This window comes from Mastigoproctus giganteus, chromosome 13, assembly GCF_048544385.1.
Source record: "Mastigoproctus giganteus isolate SK-2022 chromosome 13, ASM4854438v1, whole genome shotgun sequence".
NCBI lineage: Eukaryota > Metazoa > Arthropoda > Arachnida > Uropygi > Thelyphonidae > Mastigoproctus > Mastigoproctus giganteus.
In genome coordinates, this window is record NC_143587.1 from 18,021,983 (window position 1) to 18,044,875 (window position 22,893).

The 22,893-nt window shown below is 36.9% G+C and overlaps 1 protein-coding gene and 1 non-coding gene across 3 annotated transcripts in view; both read left to right on the forward strand.

Annotated features, from left to right (window-relative positions):
• The first annotated feature begins 556 nt into the window (after positions 1–556).
• Positions 557–22,893, forward strand: part of mRpL10 (mitochondrial ribosomal protein L10) — a 32,818-nt gene continuing 10,481 nt past the window's right edge. For both annotated transcript variants that reach the window (XM_090387039.1, XM_090387040.1), the window contains exons 1-3: positions 557–663; positions 7,819–7,997; positions 18,030–18,164. In XM_090387039.1, the coding sequence (XP_090243165.1) occupies positions 621–663; positions 7,819–7,997; positions 18,030–18,164 (357 nt within the window). In that variant the 5' untranslated portion in view covers positions 557–620. The remainder of the gene's footprint in view (positions 664–7,818; positions 7,998–18,029; positions 18,165–22,893) is intronic.
• LOC150075822 (U4 spliceosomal RNA) lies at positions 16,714–16,940 on the forward strand. The gene has a single exon (XR_016547866.1). It is a non-coding gene; the product is annotated as a U4 spliceosomal RNA (small nuclear RNA).

Here is a 22,893-nt window from a genome sequence, read left to right on the forward strand (position 1 = left end):
AACGAGTGTTATCTACGAAATCCCTTTATATAACTTCCGTATCAAGTTATGTATTAATTATTTATTTTTACTAATTATTTATGTTACGTAACCTAAGTGGTTATATGTATAGTTAAAAGTACAGTTTAATTGCCAGTGAAGTTCGACAAGATTAATAGATTTTACTGATTAATTTTCCCGTAACAATGGCGGCCACATACGAACGGTAAACACGTGGATTTGATACCCTTTCCGATACTAAGTAATACACTTAACCCCAGGGGCTCACATCTAGTGGGTATGAGCTTGGCACACCTAGGTTCCTGAGTTGGATATCATCATTCTCTTTCTTGGTGATTCCCTTCTAATTTTGAGGCCTCTCTCTCTCAGGGTAACTTGGGGAATTTTTTTTTTTTTTTTTTTTTTTTTTTGGCTGGTGTTGCATAAGCCTCAGGCTTCCTTACCCCATATAGCTAATAATAATAATAATAATATTAATAATATTATTATTATTATGAAATTTGGTCTACTGGAATGATACAGCTACATGATTTTTCCTTTCTATTCATTTTTCTCTGTTGGATATCCTGACGTTTATTTTAAGAGTTGGCAACTTGAATGCCCTGTTATCCGGCTTTTAAATGGCGGCTTCCGGCATTTGTCAACTGGGCTCGCGCTTTTCAGGTGATATTATATTTCAGTTTATAATATACATATACTGAAATATAAATACATGCTTATTTGTCTTTTTAAGTGGTTACAATTTTTATATCTTCTTGAGAAATTAAATATATTTTCTAACATGGCTTGAATGAATAATTTCAATGCTTTTGCAATATCTTTGGATTTTTTTTTTTTTTTGAACTGGTGTCGGAATTTCTGGTGTGGATTTTAATTATTTGTGTGTTGATCTGATGATGAATTAACTTTTATAATATGAACATATTTGAACATGGGCCGACGTAATTCAAATTGAAACGGGATGACTGTAGGATAGATATGAAAAAATTTGAGGCAGTATTAGCATATGATGCAAGAAAGCACGCTTGTGCAGCATCAGTTTAAAAAAAAACATAATAAAATAATACGTCTACCGATTTAATTTCATCCATCCATTCACTCCAAAAGTTTGTCTAGTTCTTTCCTGAATTTTTAAGCTATCAACTTAAGTACAGAGAAGGGCAACAAGATTAGTGAATGGAACAAAGGGGTGCTCTTACGAAGAACGGCTTAAGTTTTGCAAATTACAATGTCTGGAGACTAGGCACCAGCGAGGTGATCTGATAGAGGTGTATAAAGCCTTGAATGGTTTAAGCATGCTCAATGCTGATGGGATTCTTCCTCTAGCTCAGAATAATCACCTGAGAGGGCATAAATTCAAATTGAGGAAAGACAGATGTAGGATAGACGTGCGGAAATTTGCCTTTAGCCAGCGGGTGGTTGGTTGGTGGAACAGACTTCCATCCCTTGTGGTGGAGGTTGATAGCCTAAATAAGTTTAAGGCTCAGCTGGACTGGTATTTTGAACGAACGGAGGGGTGAAGTGGAAGAGGTTTTTTTTTTTTTTTTTTTTGGCTGATGCTGCATAAGCTTGCTTTCTTGCATCAAATGCCTCTACTAATGCTAATGCTAACTTCCACAACAACAGATGAAAGTTTGTTCCAGAAATCAACCACCCGCTGTCTAAAGGCAAATTTCCGGACATTTATTCTGCAACTGTCTTCCCTCAATTTGAATCTATGCCCCTCGCAGGTGCGTAATCTGAGCAAGAGGAAGAATCCCATCGGAATTGAGCTTAACCATTCAAGGCCTCATACATCTCAGTCAGATCAGATTGCCTCACAGGTGCCTAATCTCCATTAGACATATTTGATGTGATTGACAGAAGTGGGTAGTGATTTTTTTTTTTTTTTTTTGCCCCGATGCTTTACAAGCTTACTTCTTTGCATCACTACTACTACTAATAATAATAATATATTAATGTTTCTTAGAGATGGTTCAAAGAAGGATGACCAGATGAGTGTAAATGAATAAGAGACATTTAAAGTAGTTCTAACTGAGGTAAATAAAACATTGCAGCAATTGAGTAAAATTTATGAGGTTTGTACTCCTTTATAGGTAAAACAATAACTGGGGGAGTGGGGGCACAAATATAAAATTTCAGAGAATAACAGAAGACCAATTCATCTATAGGCACCTGGCTATCAAATATTGGAACAAGTTTTCTCTCAGAGTGGTAGATGCAGAGACTTTGGCTAAATTCAGAGCAGAATTGGATGGCTACCATGTGGGAACAATATGAATATGCTGTTTTATTTTATTATTATTTTATTTTATGACAATAAATGGGCCAGTTGTACTGGAATCCATAGGATAACAAATAATGAGGCATATAACCAGTAAAAGTAAAATATTAAAGATATTTTATTTTACTGCTTATATGCTAATTATTTTTTATTTTATTTTATTATTTATTTTACTTTTGGTGATGCAGAAAAGGTCTGTTTCTCTGCATCATGTAGCCTTAATACTCTGCATATAAACCCACAAAGGCATCTCTTATTTTTGTGTTGTTTCATAATTGTCATATGCTATTCATGTCTTCATTGCTCCTTTGAATGCACTGAAGGTATTTAAGTGATTCTTAAGAACATTTAGAACTCTTTATTGTACACAAAGGCACATTGCATTTACTCAAAAGAAAAGTGCATAATCTAGAACAGAAGTTAACAGGTCTGTAATTACTTTGGTCATCTTTTGATCCCCTTTGTGAATTGGGGATATATTCACGAATCTGCAACCATAGGGACCTACCCTGAATTCAAAGATGCTCTCATAATTATGGATAAGGGTTGCTTACCTCCTTTGCTGACCTTCCTATTTTTATGTTTAGCTTCAACAATTTCTCTTCTACTTTCCTCTCAGTTATCACACAGTCATTTAATTCCCTGTTAGAGTTTGATAAACTTCTGCATCCCCTTCCCTCAAGAATTCTTCGTGTGGAATGCAGATGCAAAATACCTATTCAGTTTGTCAGCAACCTGAGTACGATCATCTGCAATTAACCCATTGACATCAAATGGACCAATGTATTCAATACCTTTCTTCTACTGTTAAGCTAGTTAAAAAAAGTCTTTGATGCTTTTCTGTACATTCCTCTTACCAGAGATTTTTCGTAATGTGCCTTAGCTTGCCTAACTTCCTTTATGACTTGATTAGATACTAATTTATATATACCATAGGCTTGCGAATCACTTGATAATTTATATGCTCCCATACATTTTTCTTCTCTTCCACAAGTCTCATTAGTTCATGTGACATCCATTTAAGTGTTTGAACAGTATTTCCTTTGGTTGGTATGAAAAGCCTAGTAGGCTTCGATGATTTCTTCTCTGAATGCTTTCCATTTAGAATTTGATTTTGGTAACATCATCAGTTGTTCCCTCTATATAGAATTTAAAAACTGTCTATGGTCACTGTAGTTATCCTTATAAAAATCAAAAGCCCTTTCCTTTACACCTTTAAGAGAAATTATTCCTTTAAGTAAAGACCACATCAGTACACTGTCATCACTGCCACCCAGTGGGTTTTTTACCTTCTTAATGCATCAAGAATTTCTACTGATAATGAAATCAAGAGTATTGCTTCTTGTTGCTGCTTCTCTAACATGCTGCTGCAGAAAACAGTAAATAAATGCAATCAGTCAATAAATGCACAAAAGTCTTGCTAGTGTGTGAGTGATCAACCCACAAGTTACAATCAACATCTGGAAAGTTAACCCCCCCCCCCATTGTAAGTCATTCTGATTTACTGGCCCACTCTTCACCATTAGAAAGACACAATATGGCCCTAGCAGCCTATGTGTCGTTAAACTCAACAACTGGCCCACTCTGTTTTTCTGTATAGTTGTTTGTTAAGTTCATCACAGTCATTAGGTTATAACACGCTCCTGCTCTCGTCTTCATTTTCCTAGTGCGTATGTCATGCCAAACTGACTCAACATTGCACTGGCAACCCATGATGCACTGCTTTTGATTTAATGTTTCTTAACTAAAAGCATAACTCTCTCCTAGCCTCCTGTCCTTTCTGTACATATTGCACTCTTCATATTCTAATTCTTCAACTGTTATGTCTGAGTTGACACCATATTTCTGATATCCCTACGTTGTCTGCATTTGATTATTTAATCCAGCATTTCCCAAACTAGGGTCTGTAGACCAGTTCCAGGTGGTCTGAAAAATTTTGGACCCTCGGGAACTGGTCAATTATTCCTTCTGTGTATAGCAAATTGATGATAAATAAAGTTATTATTATATAGTTATGTAAAAATAAGAATAAAGTTCAGTTGTTTTAAACAAAACTGAATTTTCTTTTCAGAAAACCCAGTGTATATATATAGGAATCCATAAACTTTTTTTTTTTATTTTTGAAGGGGTCTGTAAACATTTTTTGATTTTTGAAAGGGTCAATAGATCTTAGTAGTTTGGGAACCGCTGACTTAATCACTACTTCAAATTCATAAAATTTATTTTCTCTGCTCCTATCATTAGTATATATGCACTTTTTACTCTTAGTCACTCTAGCACAGCTCATTTTTTTACTTGTTCCATGATGATCCACAGCAGGGCTTGAATTCAACGACACTTTGCTTTCCAGGCTGCTTCATGTTCCAATAGAAGCAGTGTAAGAATCATTTTCACCTCTACCCACCCAACTAACACTGCCTTGATAGCATCTAGAATTATTCTTGCACCGCTTCTATTTAAGTGTATCCCATCACTGTAAAAACAGTCTGTCCTGTTAACAAGCACAGACCATACTGAAAAAAATTCTATTCAGTGAGCCTTGCACAGTCTTTCTGGTGTTGATCTGATCTACACAGCTCACAACGTGTATTCCCACCTATTGTCTGGGCAGAATTCAGATAGGTTAGTCATTTCTTCATGTACCTTTTTATATCATATCTGCTTTTATCATATTTTCATCACAGATGAAAAGATGATAAAAACAGATGTTTTTACCTGCAAGAAAAATATCACTCCATGTTCATAAATAAGGATAAAATGAACTCCATGTTCATAAATATTATCACTCCATGTTCAGCCGTTACAAAAACTATTAGGCACCTCCGTAGCCAGGTGGGAAGGAGCAGCAGTGCGTAGCACACACTTCTTGATTAGACCGGGGTTCGAGCCCGTCACCACCAAATACGGAGGATGCGGAAAGGTCAGACCACTGCCTATTCCCGGAGCAATATGGCCTTAGTTGCTAATGCTCCTAAAAACCAAATAACTAACTAACTAACAAAAACTATTATTAATTACAGAAACAATTGTTTCCATTATTTTGTCCACCTCCTACATTAATATAAAAAACAGGATGTTGTACATTAAGCTATTATTTGTATATTTAAACTTTTTTGAATGGCAAGGAATTTGTTAAATTTATAGCAAAATATTTATTTTTAACATGATCGTGAGTGTTATCACTATATGATAATCTGTATATGGTTCTGAAATAAAACTTTACAGGCCACAAATCATTTATAAATAACAATATGACTGATGTTATATTAAGGAGTCCTTATGTGCTGTGATGACTAGATCATAGATATAGCTTAGCTTAATTTTCAGTACTCACCTCATAGTAATCCACTTAGTTTGTTGAAAGTTTCACCACATACATAGTAGTTATGAAATTTTAATAACTTAAAGAAATTATAAATTTAAAAATTACTAAATTATGAGCTTTAAAAATTTGCCTAAAAAAGGAAAGTGCACCTTCCATTCTATGGTTGTCTAATTAAAATAAATTAAAGTGAGATAAAAATGAGATTTGTTTTGCAGAAAATAACAATATGTAATAACAGATTTGAAAGTTTCTCTATATTAACTAGAAGTTTTCAAAGATGGACTTCAGTTTTTCCCTCCACTTGTGTTTAATAGCTTGGGTATCAAATTTTATCCTATCTTATACAGGGTGATTCAGGAGGAATAGTAAATATTTTGGGAGGTTATTCTGAGTAAAAAAAGTTCATATAAACATGTGTCCAATTCTCAATGGATACGGAGAGACAGCTGTTTGAAACTGACACGCACAAAACCATTATGAGATATGTATTAAAGAACGATAAATGACTTATTGTTTGTATTTATTGACTTTTTGAATGATACAAAACAAATAATTGACAAATATTTTGCAGTTCACAATAAATGTTTGAAAATCCCACTGCCAACCTCAATGCACTTTGCAACTCTTGTGGTAATATGACGTGTTGTTCTTCTGAGGTTGTCTTGGCATTCCTTTATGAGGGCAGCAGTATCCAAAATGCAAGCAAGCAATTCGTCTCTTATATTCACCTTTTCTTTGTGTACTGTGCTTTTCATCCATCCCCACAAACAAAACTCTAACAGAGTGAGGTCTGGAGATCTTGATGGCCAATGAACGGGACTACTGCGGCCGATCCATTGTTCAGGGAAAGTTCGATTTAGATATTGTATCACCAAATGGGTATAATGTGCAGGAGCTCTGTCATGCTAAAAGTACATACCAATCCTTGTAGCCAAGGGAACATCCTCCAATAGTAGTGGAAGTTCATTTTGCAGAAATTCTTGGGAAATGGATCCTGTAAGATGATTTTGGAAAACAACAGGCCCAATCAACTGATTGTCGATGATGCCACACAACATGTTTATAGAGAAGCAGTGTTGAAAATGTGTTTCTACAATGGCATGTAGATTTTCGGCCGATCCATTGTTCAGGGAAAGTTCGATTTAGATATTGTATCACCAAATGGGTATAATGTGCAGGAGCTCTGTCATGCTGAAAGTACATACCAATCCTTGTAGCCAAGGGAACATCCTCCAATAGTAGTGGAAGTTCATTTTGCAGAAATTCTTGGGAAATGGGCCCTGTAAGATGATTTTGGAAAACAACAGGCCCAATCAACTGATTGTCGATGAACATGTTTATCCACACAACATGTTTATAAAGAAGCATTGTTGAAAATGTGTTTCAACAATGGCATGTAGATTTTCGTCTGACCACCTATGAGAGTTACAGGTATTGTTGATACTGTCACAGGCGAGAGTAGCTTCATCGCTGAACAGTATTAATGGAATTAATTGGCAATTAGCATTTATCCATTGACAGAATTCTAATCACTGGGCATCATCTCCTAGTTGAAGATGTTCAATGTCACCCACTGTACATGAAATGGATTCCAACCTTGTTCACGTAATGTTTGCCATACTCTTGTCTGGGGAACACTGATATGCGTAGAAATTCTTCGCTTACTAATAGTAGGACTACATTCTACCGACTGAAGAATGTGTTCTATTTCATCCACATTTTGTTCATTTGCACGTTCAGAAGAAATATGAGAGCTGGGAACTTACCAGTCTCACAGTTTTGTGTAAACACTCTTGAATCCAGTATTCTGCAGTTAGGAAACTGTCAATGATATGCTCTACAATCAGCAGTAGCACTTCCACCACAAAACCCATAGACAAACACCATATCAGCATATTCAGAATGTGTGAAGATGTGCAGCATTCTTAACAACACTTCTAACACCAAACATCATCAGGCTATAACTGCTTCTTGGTGACATCTGATTCAGGGTCACGCCAGTTTCAAACAGCTGTATCTTTGTATCCATTGAGAATTGGACACATGTTTATATGAATTTTTTTACTCAGAATGATCAATACTATAACCTCCCAAAATATTTACTATTCCTCCTGAATCACCCTGTATACTGTTGAGATCAAGATGCTTTATGATATTTTAATTCATATAAATTTATTAAAGCGAATTAATAAAAAATATTGCTTTATAGCCAAAACATGGCTACCAATGTGGACACAAGTCAGGTACAGGAGGATTCAGTCTAGGAAATATCGAGAACCTCATTATGATAGAAAAGTTTTAACAGAAGCTTGTAAACCAATATACCCACCTCCTGAACCGAGTTGGAACAGATGCAGTCAACGACCTATATTTCAAACTGTAAAACCGGTAAGTAGGTATAATTTTGTACAGCCACTTTTAATATTGTTTGTTTTAGCTAAATATTTTTATTGTACTGTATATCATATTCTCATGCATAGTTGTCTCCTTCACATAATGGTTGAACGCTTGGTTTATATTGAAAAAATGTGTAACATTTATTTCTCCATATAATGGTTTCATCATTCTGTTAATTTCCTGTTTACATATTGTGATTGCATTGAAAATGGGAGGCTACTTTTACATCTTCCCATTATCACTTTTAATACAGTCTTCAAGTGCATCTTTATATGCAGGTGCAAAATTATAATTGTTAGTGCATTCTAGAACATCCTATTCACGACATAAGACATTAACATTTAATTGGCCAAATAAGGCTATACAGGTGATGATAAGAATGATATACAAAATATATTCAAGTATCCTACTCTGGATAGTATTATAGGATGGCAGGGTATGTTTCACCACAGTAATTAAAATCAAATGAAACTTGTACATTTAATCAAATGAAATTTAGTTCATTCAGTTTCAAACATGGGGTCTTTCTACTTCCAGAGACAGAATATTCAGATTGTTAAAGCTCAGGCTTGTGTTCATTTTGAAACAAATACTGCAAACCATAATTCTGCCTAAGTTGCTAATATATTTTTCAATTGTATTACATCACTTGAAATCTACTCTACATTTAAAATTTTTGTGACAGTGTGAGGACAGCTGTTTTGAAGCTTCTTATAATGGTCATTATCAGAAGCCAATACGTTTTTCAAAAAAGGTAAATTCCTGCTTTACTAGTGCGCGCTAGGAACGAATTAACTCGTAAAGTCGAGAACTACCTGTATATTCAAAAAAAGGTATAAGAGGTGAAATTTGCAAATAATGGTTGCTCTTTGTTTAAATGCCAAATACTTGACCTTGTTTTCAGTGGGAGAAAAAGATTCCAATGATCAAAATCAAAAGTAGTAAAGCATACAAATTTTATTTAGTTTTCTGTTCCACTCTGATGATGTCATGGTTTGCCATTAGTGGGTTTGTATCCCATTGGAGAAATTCTCAAAGGTACCAGGTGATGAATAGTTTGCCTCTGAGCACACTTTTACTGCATCGATGTGTCAAATGTGAACTACAACCAAAGTAATTGATTTTCAAAAAAAAAAAAAGAACACCCACTCTGAGAATCTTTGCAAGCAAATAAGGATGAACTTTAAACATACATTGCAAAACTGAAATAAGTTAGTATCAGGCCAAATGACAAGGAAGTGAACTTATCCACATGAGCAAAAAAAAAATCAACAATGAGTCAATCACAATTTGTCCATTTCTAAAAAGTAACAATCTTGGTTGAGCCTTGCACCTTCTCAAGCTCTCTCTCTCCACTACTTGTAAAACAGCTTAAGTCAAACTATAATGTTAACTAGGAATTTACATTATTACCAAAAGCCCATTCTGGTAGAATTGTAGACACTGTATGATGTACTGCATTGCTAGAGCTCAGAATTTTTTTTTTTTTTTTTTTTTTTTCTCTCTCTCTTTAGATCCCAGTGGTGTGAAATGTGGTAATTGCAGCTCTGGTGGGGTGATTTTTTTTGTAAAAATATAATTTTCTGTCATGATCTGTTAGCTCTCTGTTGTCAGGGCCGCATCAGTTGTTAGGCTGAAAAGTAAATGGTGTAGTTCTGTTAAAAAAAACAAGTTAGTTAATGTATGCGGTAGGTGAATTGAAAGTGAACTACAACCAAAGAAATCGATTTAAAAAAAAAAAAAATACACATTAAGAAATAGTAAAAATTTATGATTTATAACAGTTTTTATGCAAAACAGAGAACATTTTGTTTGTGTATCTGCCACATAGTCCATTCATTCCTCCAGCCATTGCTTCAGTTACAATGTACAGCTTATCTAATGTCAATGTACAACTTATCTAATGTGTATTAGTTGTGGTAAATTATACAAAAAAGCAAGCTTACAAAGCATTGACCAAAAAACAAAAACTACATAGTTTACCCATACACTCCAAGAATGTCTAGAGTCCTTCACTGAATTTATTCAAACCACCCACTTCCACAACAACACATGGAAGTTTGTCCAGCAATCAGTCACCTGCTGGCTGAAAACAAACTTCTGCACATCTATCCTATAATCATCCTTCCTCAACTTGGATTTATGCTCCCTTAGCAAGAGGAAGAATGCCATAAACATTTAACTTACTCAATTCATTCAATACCTCAATCAGATCTCTCCACAGGTGACTGGTATCTAGACATTGCAATTTGCAGAACTGAAGCCTTTCTTAGTAAGATCACACTTTTGTTCCCTTCACCAATCTGCTTTTCCTCTCTGCACCCATTCCAGCAGATCTACATCCTTCCTAAAGTGAAGCCTACAGACATACAAGATGTGGCCTAACCATGCCCTTGTACAAAGGGATAATCACCTCCTTATCCCTGCTAGCAGAGTTTCTGTATATCATTGACTAAGCCCAATGAGCTGGCCTAGCAGCTTGTCTGCACTGCTCAGAGAACTTCATATCTGACTGCAAATTACTCCGAGGTCTTTTTCATTTACCGTTACCCTGAGTGTAGTACCATATGGTTGGTATGTTAATATGGGATTACTGCTACCGATACGCAATACCTTGCATTTTTCAATGTTAAACTTCAACTGCCATTTTGCATCCACCAACCTAATTTTTCTAGATTTTATTGCAGTAGCTCATCCTGATTGCTATCATTAACCTCCCTGCCAACCTTTGTATCATCTGGAAACTTAAGACATTAAGCCTGATATACCTTCATCAATATGATTAATAAATATTGAAAACAATGAGCCCAACAGTGAATGTGTTCAGCTCTTTGTGGACTAATAACATTAGTCTGCAAACAGCAGTGCTCATTCATAACCACCCTCTGTCTTCTCCCACTCAACCATCACTTTATCCATAGCAGTAACTAGACCTTAATGCCACAGTTTGTACAGCAGTCTTTTACAGTTTGTACAGCAGTATTCCTGAAATCCAAGTATGTGATATGAAAATTGTATTTTGCATCCAGTTCCTTGGTCATTAGCATTAGTAGAGGCATAGCAAGAAAGTAAGCTTATGCAGCATCAGCCAAAAAAAAAAAAAAAAAAAACCACTCCCATTTCACCCCTCTGTTTGTTCAAAATACCTGTTCCGGCTGAGCCTTAAATTTATTTAGGCTATCAACTTCCACAACAGGGAATGGAAGTCTGTTCCACCAACCAACTACCCGCTGGCTAAAGGCAAATTTCCGCACATCTATCCTACATCTGTCTTTCCTCAATTTGAATTTATGCCCTCTCAGGTGATTATTCTGAGCAAGAGGAAGAATCCCATCAGCATTGAGCATGCTCAAACCATTCAAGGCTTTATATACCTCTATCAGATCACCTCGCCGGTGCCTAATCTCCAGACACTGTAATTTGCAAAACTTAAGCCTTTCTTCGTAAGAGCAACCCTTTGTTCCATTCACTAATCTTGTTGCCCTTCTCTGTACTCGTTCCAGCAGCTCTACATCCTTCTTGAAATGAGGCCGACAGTACTCAAGGTGTGGCCTGACCATTGCCTTGTACAAGGGAATAATCACCTCCTTATCCCTGCTAGAAAAAGTCCTGTATATCATTTACAAGACACCATGAGCTACTCTTGCAGTCCGTCTGCACTGCTCAGAAAACTTCATATCTGCCTGCACAATTACCCCCAGGTCCTTTTCATTCTCTACCACTGTCAGTGTAGTACCACAGAGTTGATACGCTGCTCTGGGGTTACTGTTTCTCATATGTAGTACTTTACATTTGTCAATGTTAAACTTCATTTGCCACCTCTCAGCCCATCTGCTCAACTTTTCCAGATCCTGTTGCAGCAGCATAGCATCAGTAGTGTCCTTAAGAACCCTGCCAACCTTTGTATCATCTGCAAACATGGACATTAAGCTTGATATACCATCATCAATATCATTTATAAATATAGAAAACAACAATGGACCCAACTCTGAACCCTGAGGGACTCCACTAATAATATTAGTCCACGATCAGCAGTGTCCATTGATTACCACTCTGTCTTCTCCCCCTCACTCATCCCTTTTTCCATAGCAGCAATTTGCCTCCAATGCAACACTACTCCAGTTTGTGCCGCAGTCTTCCATGTGCAACAGTATAAAAAGCCTTTATAAGATCCAAGTATGTAATATCAAAGTTATTCCCTGCATCTAGTTCTTTTGTGACTGCATCATAGTATCCAATCAAATTGTTAAGGCAAGGCTTCTCCCTTAACAAAACTGTGCTGTGTCCGAGCGATAACTGAAATCTTGTCTAGATGATCCTGCAGTGCTTCTTTAACCAGTGCCTCCATTAATTTTCCTGGAACAGAAGTTAAACTCACAGGTCTATAATTACTTGTGTCAGCCTTTGATCCTCCTTTGTGAATTGGGGTGACATTTGCACATCTCCAGTCTATGGTACCTCCCCTGAGTCCAAGGAAGCTCTCATAATTATAGCTAAGGGTTTGCTTACTTCCTTTGCTGCCTCCTTTAATATAACTGGATAGACCCCGAGTGCCTTTTTTATGTTTATCTTCAACAATTTCTCCTCCACTTTTCTCTCAGATATTACAAAATCATCTAGCTCACTGTGAGAGTTACTTCACCTCTGGCATTCCCCTTCCTGAATAACTCCTCATGTGTGAATGTAGATGCAAAATACTCGTTTAGTTTGTTAGGCACCTGAGCAGGATCTTCAACTGTTGAACCATCAATATTCAGTGGACCAATCTGATTCATCCCTTTACTTCTAGAGATTACATTGGTAAAGAACTCTTCTCTGTTTTTCTTTGCATCCTTTGCCAATGATTTCTCATAATCTGCCTTCGCCTGCCTAATCTCCTTCGTGACTTGGTTACAGACCAGCTTATATCTATCTTAGGCTTCCACGTCACCCATTTATTTATATGTATCCCATGCATTTTTCTTCTCTGCCATATGTCTCATTGGTTCATCTGACATTTAGGCCTAAACCTTGAACAATATTTCTTAGTTGGTATGTAAAGCCTAGTAGCTTCCAAGATAAGTTCTTTGAATGCTTCCCATTTTGAATTTGCTGTTGGTAACATCATCAGTTGGTTCCACTGTGTAGAATTTAAATACTGTCTCAGACCATCATAGTCACCTTTACGAAAGCAAAAACCCTTCCCTTTACCCCTGAATGTAGTTACCTCTTTGAATAAATCCCATTTCAGCACACTGTGATCACTGCCACCTAGTGGTTCCTTTATCTACAGATTCTTAATACATGAATCACTACTGATAATCAGATTAAGAGTATTACTCCCTCTAGTTGCCTGCCGAACATGCTGATGTAGAAATCAATCATCCAATAAATCTACAAAAGCTAGTGTGTGAGCAACCAACCGACAAATTCCAGTCAATATCTGGGAAATTAAAATCCCCCATTATAAGACTCTCTTATTTACTGGCCCACTCTATTTCCCTATACAGTTTCTTATTATACTCATCAGAGTCATTAGGCCTATAGCACACTCCTACTCTCAATTTTGATCTCCCAATGCTTATGTCACACCAAACTGACTCGACACTGCACTGTCCAGCAATGTCGGCTGGCTTCACTTCCTTGGATTTTATGTGTTTCTTAACTAATAGCATAACCTCTCCTCCCTTCCTATCTTATCTATTCTTTCTGTAGACGTACTCCCCAAATTCCAGTTCTGCATTCCTTATATCTGTATGACACCACGTCTCTGATTTCCCAACGATATCTGCCTTTGATGTTTTGAGAAATACCTCAAATTCATCAAATTTATTTACCTAACTCCTAGCATTGGTGTACACGCAAATATACATGCACCTGTTCCTATTCTTAGCTACCCTGACACAACCCATGTGTTTACTTGTACCGCAATTACTTCCAGCAGTCTCTGAAATACCCTGCATCTTGTTTTCCAGCCTGCTGCTCATTCCAATAGAAGCAGTGCAAGAATCACTTTCACCTCTGCCAGTGGCTTCTGTTAATCTATTAGTCCTTGTATCCCCGCCAAGCTAGCAGTTTTCCGACCCACCTAACATTGCCTCGATAGCATCAGCAAATATTCTTGCACCCTTTCTATTAAATGTATCCTATCCCTGTAAAAGCAGTCTCTCCTGTTAACAGGTACAGACCAAGCTGAAAAAAATTCTACCCCTTGAGCCTTGCACAATCTTTCCAGGGTTGAATTGATCGACAAGGCTCTCATCATATACTCCCTCCTATTGTGTCTGGGTAGAATTGCAGATACTTTCAAATTCAACCCTAATTCACAGCTTTTTTTCAACAGTGACCTGTACTTGTTAAGTAATTGTGCCAGTCTCCTATTCTTAATATCATTAGTGCCAACGTGTACAATATATCACCTTTTGTGCCCTTACAGATGATATCCGCTCTACAACGTCATCAACCTTTGCCCCTGGCAGACATACCCTGGTCATCTATGAAAGAAACAAATAATAATTGCTGGCTTTGTGCTGATCCAGTTTTAATGAAATTTTGATAGGTTTGAATGATCATTCTAAAAGAACAAAAATATTAAATTTCATTTAAATCAATCGACTAGGAGGTATATGTGCAAGTGGACAGACAGATAGATCAGTAATAATTGCTGGATTTCAATTGGTCTGATTTTAATGAAATTTAGGATGGTATGACACATTTTTCTAAATGTCCCAAATATTAAATTTCATTAAAATCAATCCATTGGAAGTTGAGTTATTATACAATTAAAGTTGAGTTATTATACAATTAAAGTTGAGTTATCTATAATAATTGCAAAATTTCAGTTAGTCCAATTTTAATTAAATTTGGGATGACTTAACAAATCTTTTTATAAGGCCGAAGTATAAAATTGCATGGAAGTTCATACATTAGGAGCTCAGTTATTATATATGGATGGTCATCACAAAGACAATAGGTGTATTACACATATATGCTAACATACCTTAAATAAATTAATTAAATTGTATAATTACTATTATTATTTGCATTTTGTTGATAATTCTTTATTTTATGGTAGTTTCTTTTACATTCAGTTATGTCATAATACCTACTTCCCCCTGTTTCATATAGCCTAATCAACTTTGCTGTTAATTAGTGGCTTTTGTATTTGAGTATGCGCTCTTCATTCAGCTTGATATCATGTGGTGCCAAGCAATCATATTACCTCTTAAATAAAACAGCTTCATTTTCCTTTGTGAGTGTAGTCTTCATAGGCTACTCAGGATCAGGGTTTGATGTTGAGGGTGGCGAAAGTTTTGTTGGTTAATGGTTGTTAAGTCTTGTAATGTTATTGTGAGAACTAAAGAGCTAAGTAATAAGGCATATGGATGTTTCATACAAGCAGTTTGTAGGGGGGGGGAGAAAGAGATAAATCCATATTCTGTTTATGTTGTAAGGTATAAAGGAATATAGTCACTTCCATTTTCTGTGACTGTTGGTGTGAATTAATTTATCATGGTTACATTTTATAATCCAAGATTATTTTGGAAAGTAGCATTCTGTTACTTGTTGAATGTGTCATTTGGTTACATTTAATTATGTGTACCTTTGATAGTTGATTTCTGTCATAATAACTAGAAGAAGGTTATGATTGCCTGATTTCTGATTTTACAGGATGTTGATTGTGCAACAAATGTGAAGTGTTATCCTTAGGTGCAGAGAATGCTGGAAAAATAATCATTTAGAATTGAAAAATATTTTGAGATGCACAAATTTGAAGAAATGATCTGCTTCAAAGTTTAGTATTTCCTTTTGATTGTTTCTTCAAGAAGTGGTACAGTGTACATATAGTAAAACCTCAATATATCACACCTAGTTCTACCACAGTTTTTGATGTAATGCAATGGTGATCATGTCCCCAAGGGAGACTTGAAAAAAAAATACAGGTGAAGGAAAAACATGAATTTCACAATAGACATTAGCCGAAGCAAACTGTATACCTCACAGCAGAAAACCAGCTACTTCAATGGTTTCCAAAGCATGGACCTCTTCTGTTACATGTTCTATCAATTAGACAAATTTTTATAAACAAAAATAATTAACCAAGAGTAATTACTGAAGACATTCAGTTTCAGTTTTCTCTTGTATCTCACCTCAATTAGAGGTGAAAAAAAAAAAAAATACATCAATGAAACGTTAATTGAACATGGAACACTTGCAAAACTAAAAACTATACATTTAGCTCCGAGAAGGGGAACTGCTGCCATATCTATCAGTTGCAATATATTCAGTCATAAATTTTTATAAACAACAGCAGGTGACATTCTTTTCAAAGGAAGAAATCACATTTAGAATAACAAATGCTACTGTATTGTAATTATACTGTAGTACTGCAAAATTGACTTGCATTGTTTATAACCTAAATTAATACACCCTTGTGGGAGTCTGGGGGAAGTCCCATAATCTGATCCAGAATGTAAATGAAGTTGTATTACACTATTTTATGTGGAAAGTGGTATCAGAGATGGTTTTGGCCTCTGTGATGATTTCCAGAAATACCTTAATTGCATAACTCAAGAGGTACCTGTTAAGGAGAAAAACACAGAAACAGAAATGCTTTATTTTTGACCTTTATGATTTCCCACTAAGCAATGGCAACCATTAATTATGTAACTGGGTTGTTCCTTATTTCTTATTTATATGGTATACTGTAAATTGAATTCCCATAAACATCTTTGTGCAGAGGCGGTGTTGTAGCTATTGAAGTGATTACTGAGGCACGACTATTGCTCTTTGAAAACTTTTACCAGTACCCCGGCAGGGCAACGTGAGGACACCACATGGAGCTAGTTTATTAAGGCTGCTTTTTTTTTTTTTTTTTTTTATGCGCTCTGTCCCATCGCCTTAGTTATTTCAGGTTTCTCATGGCTACGGAATTTATGTTAAAATTTAAATATATTGAAGTGTGTACCCGTGATAGCTTTTATATCCCTGTAAGTTGTCGACAAAATTATGCAAGTACTGTTTTGGAATTTAAGTAACTCATCCACAAACCTTTAAGCCTAATCATGTCGGGGCACATGGTACTGCAAGGCCTAACATATATGTAGACAAACCTTCTGCATCATACCCTGCTGGCTTGCAAACAGACAGATGCTCTGTGAAGGTTGTCTTCTGGCTAAACAACAAAGTGTATTGCTCCATGGAAAATCTCAACCAAACTAAAATAACCAACATGTTGCACCTTTCCTCTCCTCTCACCCGGACTATACAGTTCAGAAGTTTATGCAGTCACCTACCTTCCACATACCATGTAATTCTGGCATTATGTACTGATCGACTACATTGATCACACCTGTAATGTTAACATCTTGAAATTGTGTTAGCCTTTCATATCAATTATATGAACTTAATTATGACTGTTGTGTTATTAATTTATATGTATAATTTTATACCGTAAGCTTCTATAACTGTTGCATTAGTTGTCCCAGGGCAAGCTTGTAATTGTCAGTTTATTTCGTATCAGTATAGGTGGTACATCTCAACATGGCCACGCCAAGTTGTCACTTTGTCTAGAATTCCTTTAGAGAAACCTGTGACCACTGGCCTGTTTTTGTATTTGTTGCCTCTGTATTGTATGGAATCCTGATCAAGAGTTAATAAACGGAATTAATTAAAAATTTCTAGTTTGGAAGCATGTGGAATCGATATAAAAAATCGATACAAAATGACATACAGTCTAGAAAATATGTAAAACTGAAAAAGGTTGGTAATTCAAAATTATTAATGAAACATAATGCATGAATTTGGCACTTGTGGTGTATTTTTAATTCCAATTAGTGTATTTATTTTGCCTGTGCCCTTGTAGAGTCTGCTACTCTTGCAGAAATATTCAAAAATTTACAGATTTTTGAGGCTTTTTGTATCTTTAAGTTAGAGTGGTTATTACATTAATAGGATCCTACAAAATTTTATTTCACTAGTTTAGTTGGAATGAGTTGAGTATAGTTTTCAACATGACTTTAATACAGATGAACTTTTTATTAGAGTCATCCATATGAACAGTTGTTGGCTAAGGAAATGATGAAAGAATGGTCCTCTTCTCGAATGATATGCTTTCTTCATCGAAATTCTATAACTGAAGAAGAAAAGAAGAAGGATCGAAATATGCTTTTCAAAGAGGTATTTATTTATTTATTATTATTTTTTTTTTCATATTAAGCAGTGATAATGAAATCCTGAAGTGTATTAACAAAAAATTGACTTTATTTAATGAAGTTAAGTTAAATGCAGGATCATTTAGACAAGACTTCAGTTATAGCTCGGACACAGCATGGCTTTTGTTAAGCAGAAGTCTTGCCTGACCAATTTGATTGAATACTATGATGCAGTCACAAAGGAACTGGATGCAGGGAATAACTTTGATATTATATACTTGGATCTTAGAAAGGCTTTTGATACTGTTGCACATGGAAGACTGCTGCACAAATTGGAGCAGTGTAACATTGGAGGCAAATTGCTGCTGTGGGTAAAGGGGTGGCTGAGGGGGAGAAGACAGAGAGTGGTAATCAATGGACACTGCTCGTCATGGACTAATGTTATTAGTGGAGTCCCTCAGGGCTCAGTGTTGGGTCCATTATTGTTTTCTGTATTCATAAATGATATTGATGATGGTATATCAAGCTTAATGTCGAAGTTTGCAGACGATACAAAGGTAGGCAGGGTTGTCAAGGACACTACTGACACTATGCTGCTGCAACAGGATCTGGAAAGGTTGAGCAGATGGGCTGAGAGGTGGCAAATGAAGTTTAACATTGACAAATTTAAAGTACTACACATGGGAAACAGCAACCCCAGAGCAACATATCAACTCTGTGGTATTACACTGACAGTGGTAGAGAATGAAAGGGACCTGGGGGTGGTTGTGCAGGCAGATATGAAGTTCTCTGAGCAGTGCAGACGGGCTGCAAGAGTAGCTCATGGTGTATTGTCAATGATATATAGGAATTTTTCTAGCAGGGATAAGGAGGTGATTATTCCCTTGTATAAGGCAATGGTCAGGCCACACCTAGAGTACTGTATACAGGCCAGGAGGCCTCATTTCAAGAAGGATGTATAGCTGCTGGAACGAGTACAGAGAAGGGCAACAAGATTAGTGAATGGAACAAAGGGGTGCTCTTACGAAGAAAGGCTTAAGATTTGCAAATTACAGTGTCTGGAGACTAGGCACCAGCGAGGTGATCTGATAGAGGTGTATAAAGCATTGAATGGTTTGAGCATGCTCAATGCTGATGGGATTCTTCCTCTCGCTCAGAATAATCACCTGAGAGGGCATAAATTCAAATTGAGGAAAGACAGATGTAGGATAGACGTGCGGAAATTTGCCTTTAGCCAGCGAGTGGTTGGTTGGTGGAACAGACTTCCATCCCTTGTCGTGGAAGTTGATAGCCTAAATAAGTTTAAGGCTCAGCTGGACAGGTATTTTGAACGAACAGAGGGGTGAAGTGGGAGTGGTTTTTTTTTTTTTTTTTTGGCTGATGCTGCATAAGCTTGCTTTCTTGCATCAAATGCCTCTACTAATGCTAATGCTAAATCTATGAAATAAAAGTAACCAAGGCTTTTAGAATAATCACAGTTGTAACTGCTTTAAATAATTCATAAACTGTCCTTTTATATTGCATGCTTCAAGATTTATTATTTACATGGTATGGACTTGAAGATAGAACCATATAAGTTGTCTTATAACTGTGTATAATCACATGGCTTGTGATTTTTCAGCTGGAAAATATTCTTAATAAATTTATCATCTTCCATAACATTGTTAGTGACTTTCCTTAGCTGTCTTTCATAATTATGGAAATTATTATCAGTGGTGATAATTAACTTAAAAATTGAAGCACTGTGGATGCTACAATCCCAGCATTCAGATTGTGTATTGTGATTTTAAAGGCTTCTTTGATCAGAGCTACAGTTAGCTGATCACAGCAGAGAGTCAAGTGAACTGAATTTCAGTGAAGTCCGATTATTCTATAACAACCAGATCCTCTGCTTATACTTTCATGATGGTGGAACTACTAGTAACCCTGAGTATCCCCCACTCATGTGCAAGGTTACCATTAGTAGAAGCATTTGATGCAAGAAGCTTATGCAGCATCAGCCAAAAAAAAAAAAAAAAAAAACCCCACTTCCACTTCATCCCTCTGTTCGTTCCAAATACCTGTCCAGCTGAGCCTTAAACTTATTTAGGCTATCAACCTCCACCACAAGGGATGGAAGCCTGTTCCACCAACCAACCACCCACTGGCTAAAGGCAAATTTCCTCACGTCTATCCTACATCTTGTCTTTCCTCAATTTGAATTTATGCCCTCTCAGGTGATTTTTCTGAGCTAGAGGAAGAATCCCATCAGCATTGAGCATGCTTAAACCATTCAAGGCTTTATACACCTCTATCAGATCACCTCGCTGGTGCCTAGTCTCCAGACACTGTAATTTGCAAAACTTAAGCCTTTCTTCATAAGAGCACCCCTTTGTTCCATTCACTAATCTTGTTGCCCTTCTCTGTACTCGTTCCAGCAGCTCTACATCCTTCTTGAAATAAAGCCCCCAGACCTGTATACAGTACTCTAGGTGTGGCCTGACCATTGCCTTATACAATGGAATAATCACCTCCTTATCCCTGCTGGAAAAATTCCTGTATATCATTGACAATACTCCATGAGCTACTCTTGAAGCCCCTCTGCACTGCTCAGAGAACTTCATATCTTCCTGCACAACCACCCCCAAGTCCCTTTCATTCTCTACCACTGTCAGTGTAGTACCACAGAGTTGATACGTTGCTCTGGGGTTGCTGTTTCCCATGTGTAGTTGTTGTTGTTGTTATTTGGTTTTTAGGAGCATTAGCAACTAAGGCCATATTGCTCCGGGATATGCGGTGGTCATTCCCTGAATGACATTTCCGCATCCTCCGTATTTGGTGGTGACGGGCTCGAACCCCGGTCTAATCAAGAAGCGTATGATACGCACTGCTGCTCCTTCCCACCTGGCTACGGAAGCACCTCCATGTGTAGTACTTTACATTTGTCAATGTTAAACTTCATTTGCCACCTCTCAGCCCATCTGCTCAACCTTTCCAGATCCTGTTGCAGCAGCATAGTGTCAGTAGTGTCCTTGACAACCCTGCCAACCTTTGTATCATCTGCAAACTTGGACATTAAGCTTGATATACCATCATCAATATCATTTATAAATACAGAAAACAATAATGGACCCAACACTGAGCCCTGAGGGACTCCACTAATAACATTAGTCCACGATGAGCAGTGTCCATTGATTACCACTCTCTGTCTTCTCCCCCTCAACCACCCCTTTATCCATAGCAGCAATTTGCCTCCAATGTCACACTGCTCCAATTTGTGTAGCAGTCTTCCATGTGCAACAGTATCAAAAGCCTTTCTAAGATCCAAGTATATAATATCAAAGTTATTCCCTGCATCCAATTCTTTTGTGACTGCATCATAATATCCAATCAAGTTGGTCAGGCAAGACTTCCCCTTAACAAAACCATGCTGTGTCTGAGCTATAACTGAAGTCTTGTCTAAATGATCCTGCAGTGCTTCTTTAACCAGTGCCTCCATTAATTTTCCTGGAACAGAAGTTAAGCTCACAGGTCTATAATTACTTGTGTCAGCCTTTGATCCTCCTTTGTGAATTGGGGTCATATTTGCACATTTCCAGTCTATGGGTACCTCCCCTGAGTCCAAGGAAGCTCTCATAATTATGGCTAAGGGTTTGCTTACTTCCTTTGCTGCCTCCTTTAATATAACTGGATAGATCCCATCCACCCCGGGTGCCTTTCTTGTGTTTATCTTCAACAGTTTCTCCTCCACTTTACTCCCAGTTATTTCAAGATTCTGTAGCTTACTGCTAGAGTTGAATACACCTCTGGCAATCCCCTTGCTGAATAACTCCTCATGTGTGAATGTCGATGCAAAATATTCATTTAGTTTGTTAGCTACCTGAGCAGGATCATCAACAGTTGACCCATCAATATCAAGTGGACCAATCTGATTCATCCCCTTCCTTCTAGAGTTAACTTAAGTAAAGAACTCTTTGCTGTTTTTCTTTGCATCCCTTGCCAAGGATTTCTCGTAATCTGCCTTTGCCTGCCTAACCTCCTTTGTAACTTGGCTGCATATCAACTTGTATCTATCATAGGCTTCTGTGTCAAGTGTTAATTTGTAAGTATCCCATGCATTTTTCTTCTCTGCCATATGCCTCATTAGTTCATCTGACATCCATTTTGGCCTAAACCTTGAACAATATTTCTTAGTTGGTATGTAAAGCCTAGTAGCTTCCAAGATAAGTTCTTTGAATGCTTCCCATTTTGAATTTGCTGTTGGTAACATCATCAGTTGGTCCCACTGTATAGAATTTAAATACTGTCTCAGTCCATCGTAGTCGCCTTTACGGAAGCAATAACCCTTCCCTTTACCCCTAATGGTAGTTACCTCTTTGAGTAAATCCCACTTCAGCACACTGTGATCACTGCCACCTAGTGATTCATTTACCTGCAGATTCTTAATGCATGAAGAATCACTACTGATAATCAAATCAACAGTATTACTCCCTCTAGTTGCCTCCTGAACATGCTGATGTAGAAAACAACCATCCAATAAATCCACAAAAGCCTTGCTAGTGTGTGAGTGACCAGCCCCCAAATTCTAGTCAATATCTGGGAAATTAAAATCCCCCATTATAAGACTCTCTGATTTACTGGCCCACTCTATTTCCCTGTACAGTTCCTTATTATACTCATCGGAGTCATTAGGCCTATAGCACACTCCTACTCTTAATTTTGATCTCCCAATGCTTATGTCACACCAAACTGACTCGACACTGCACTGTCCAGCA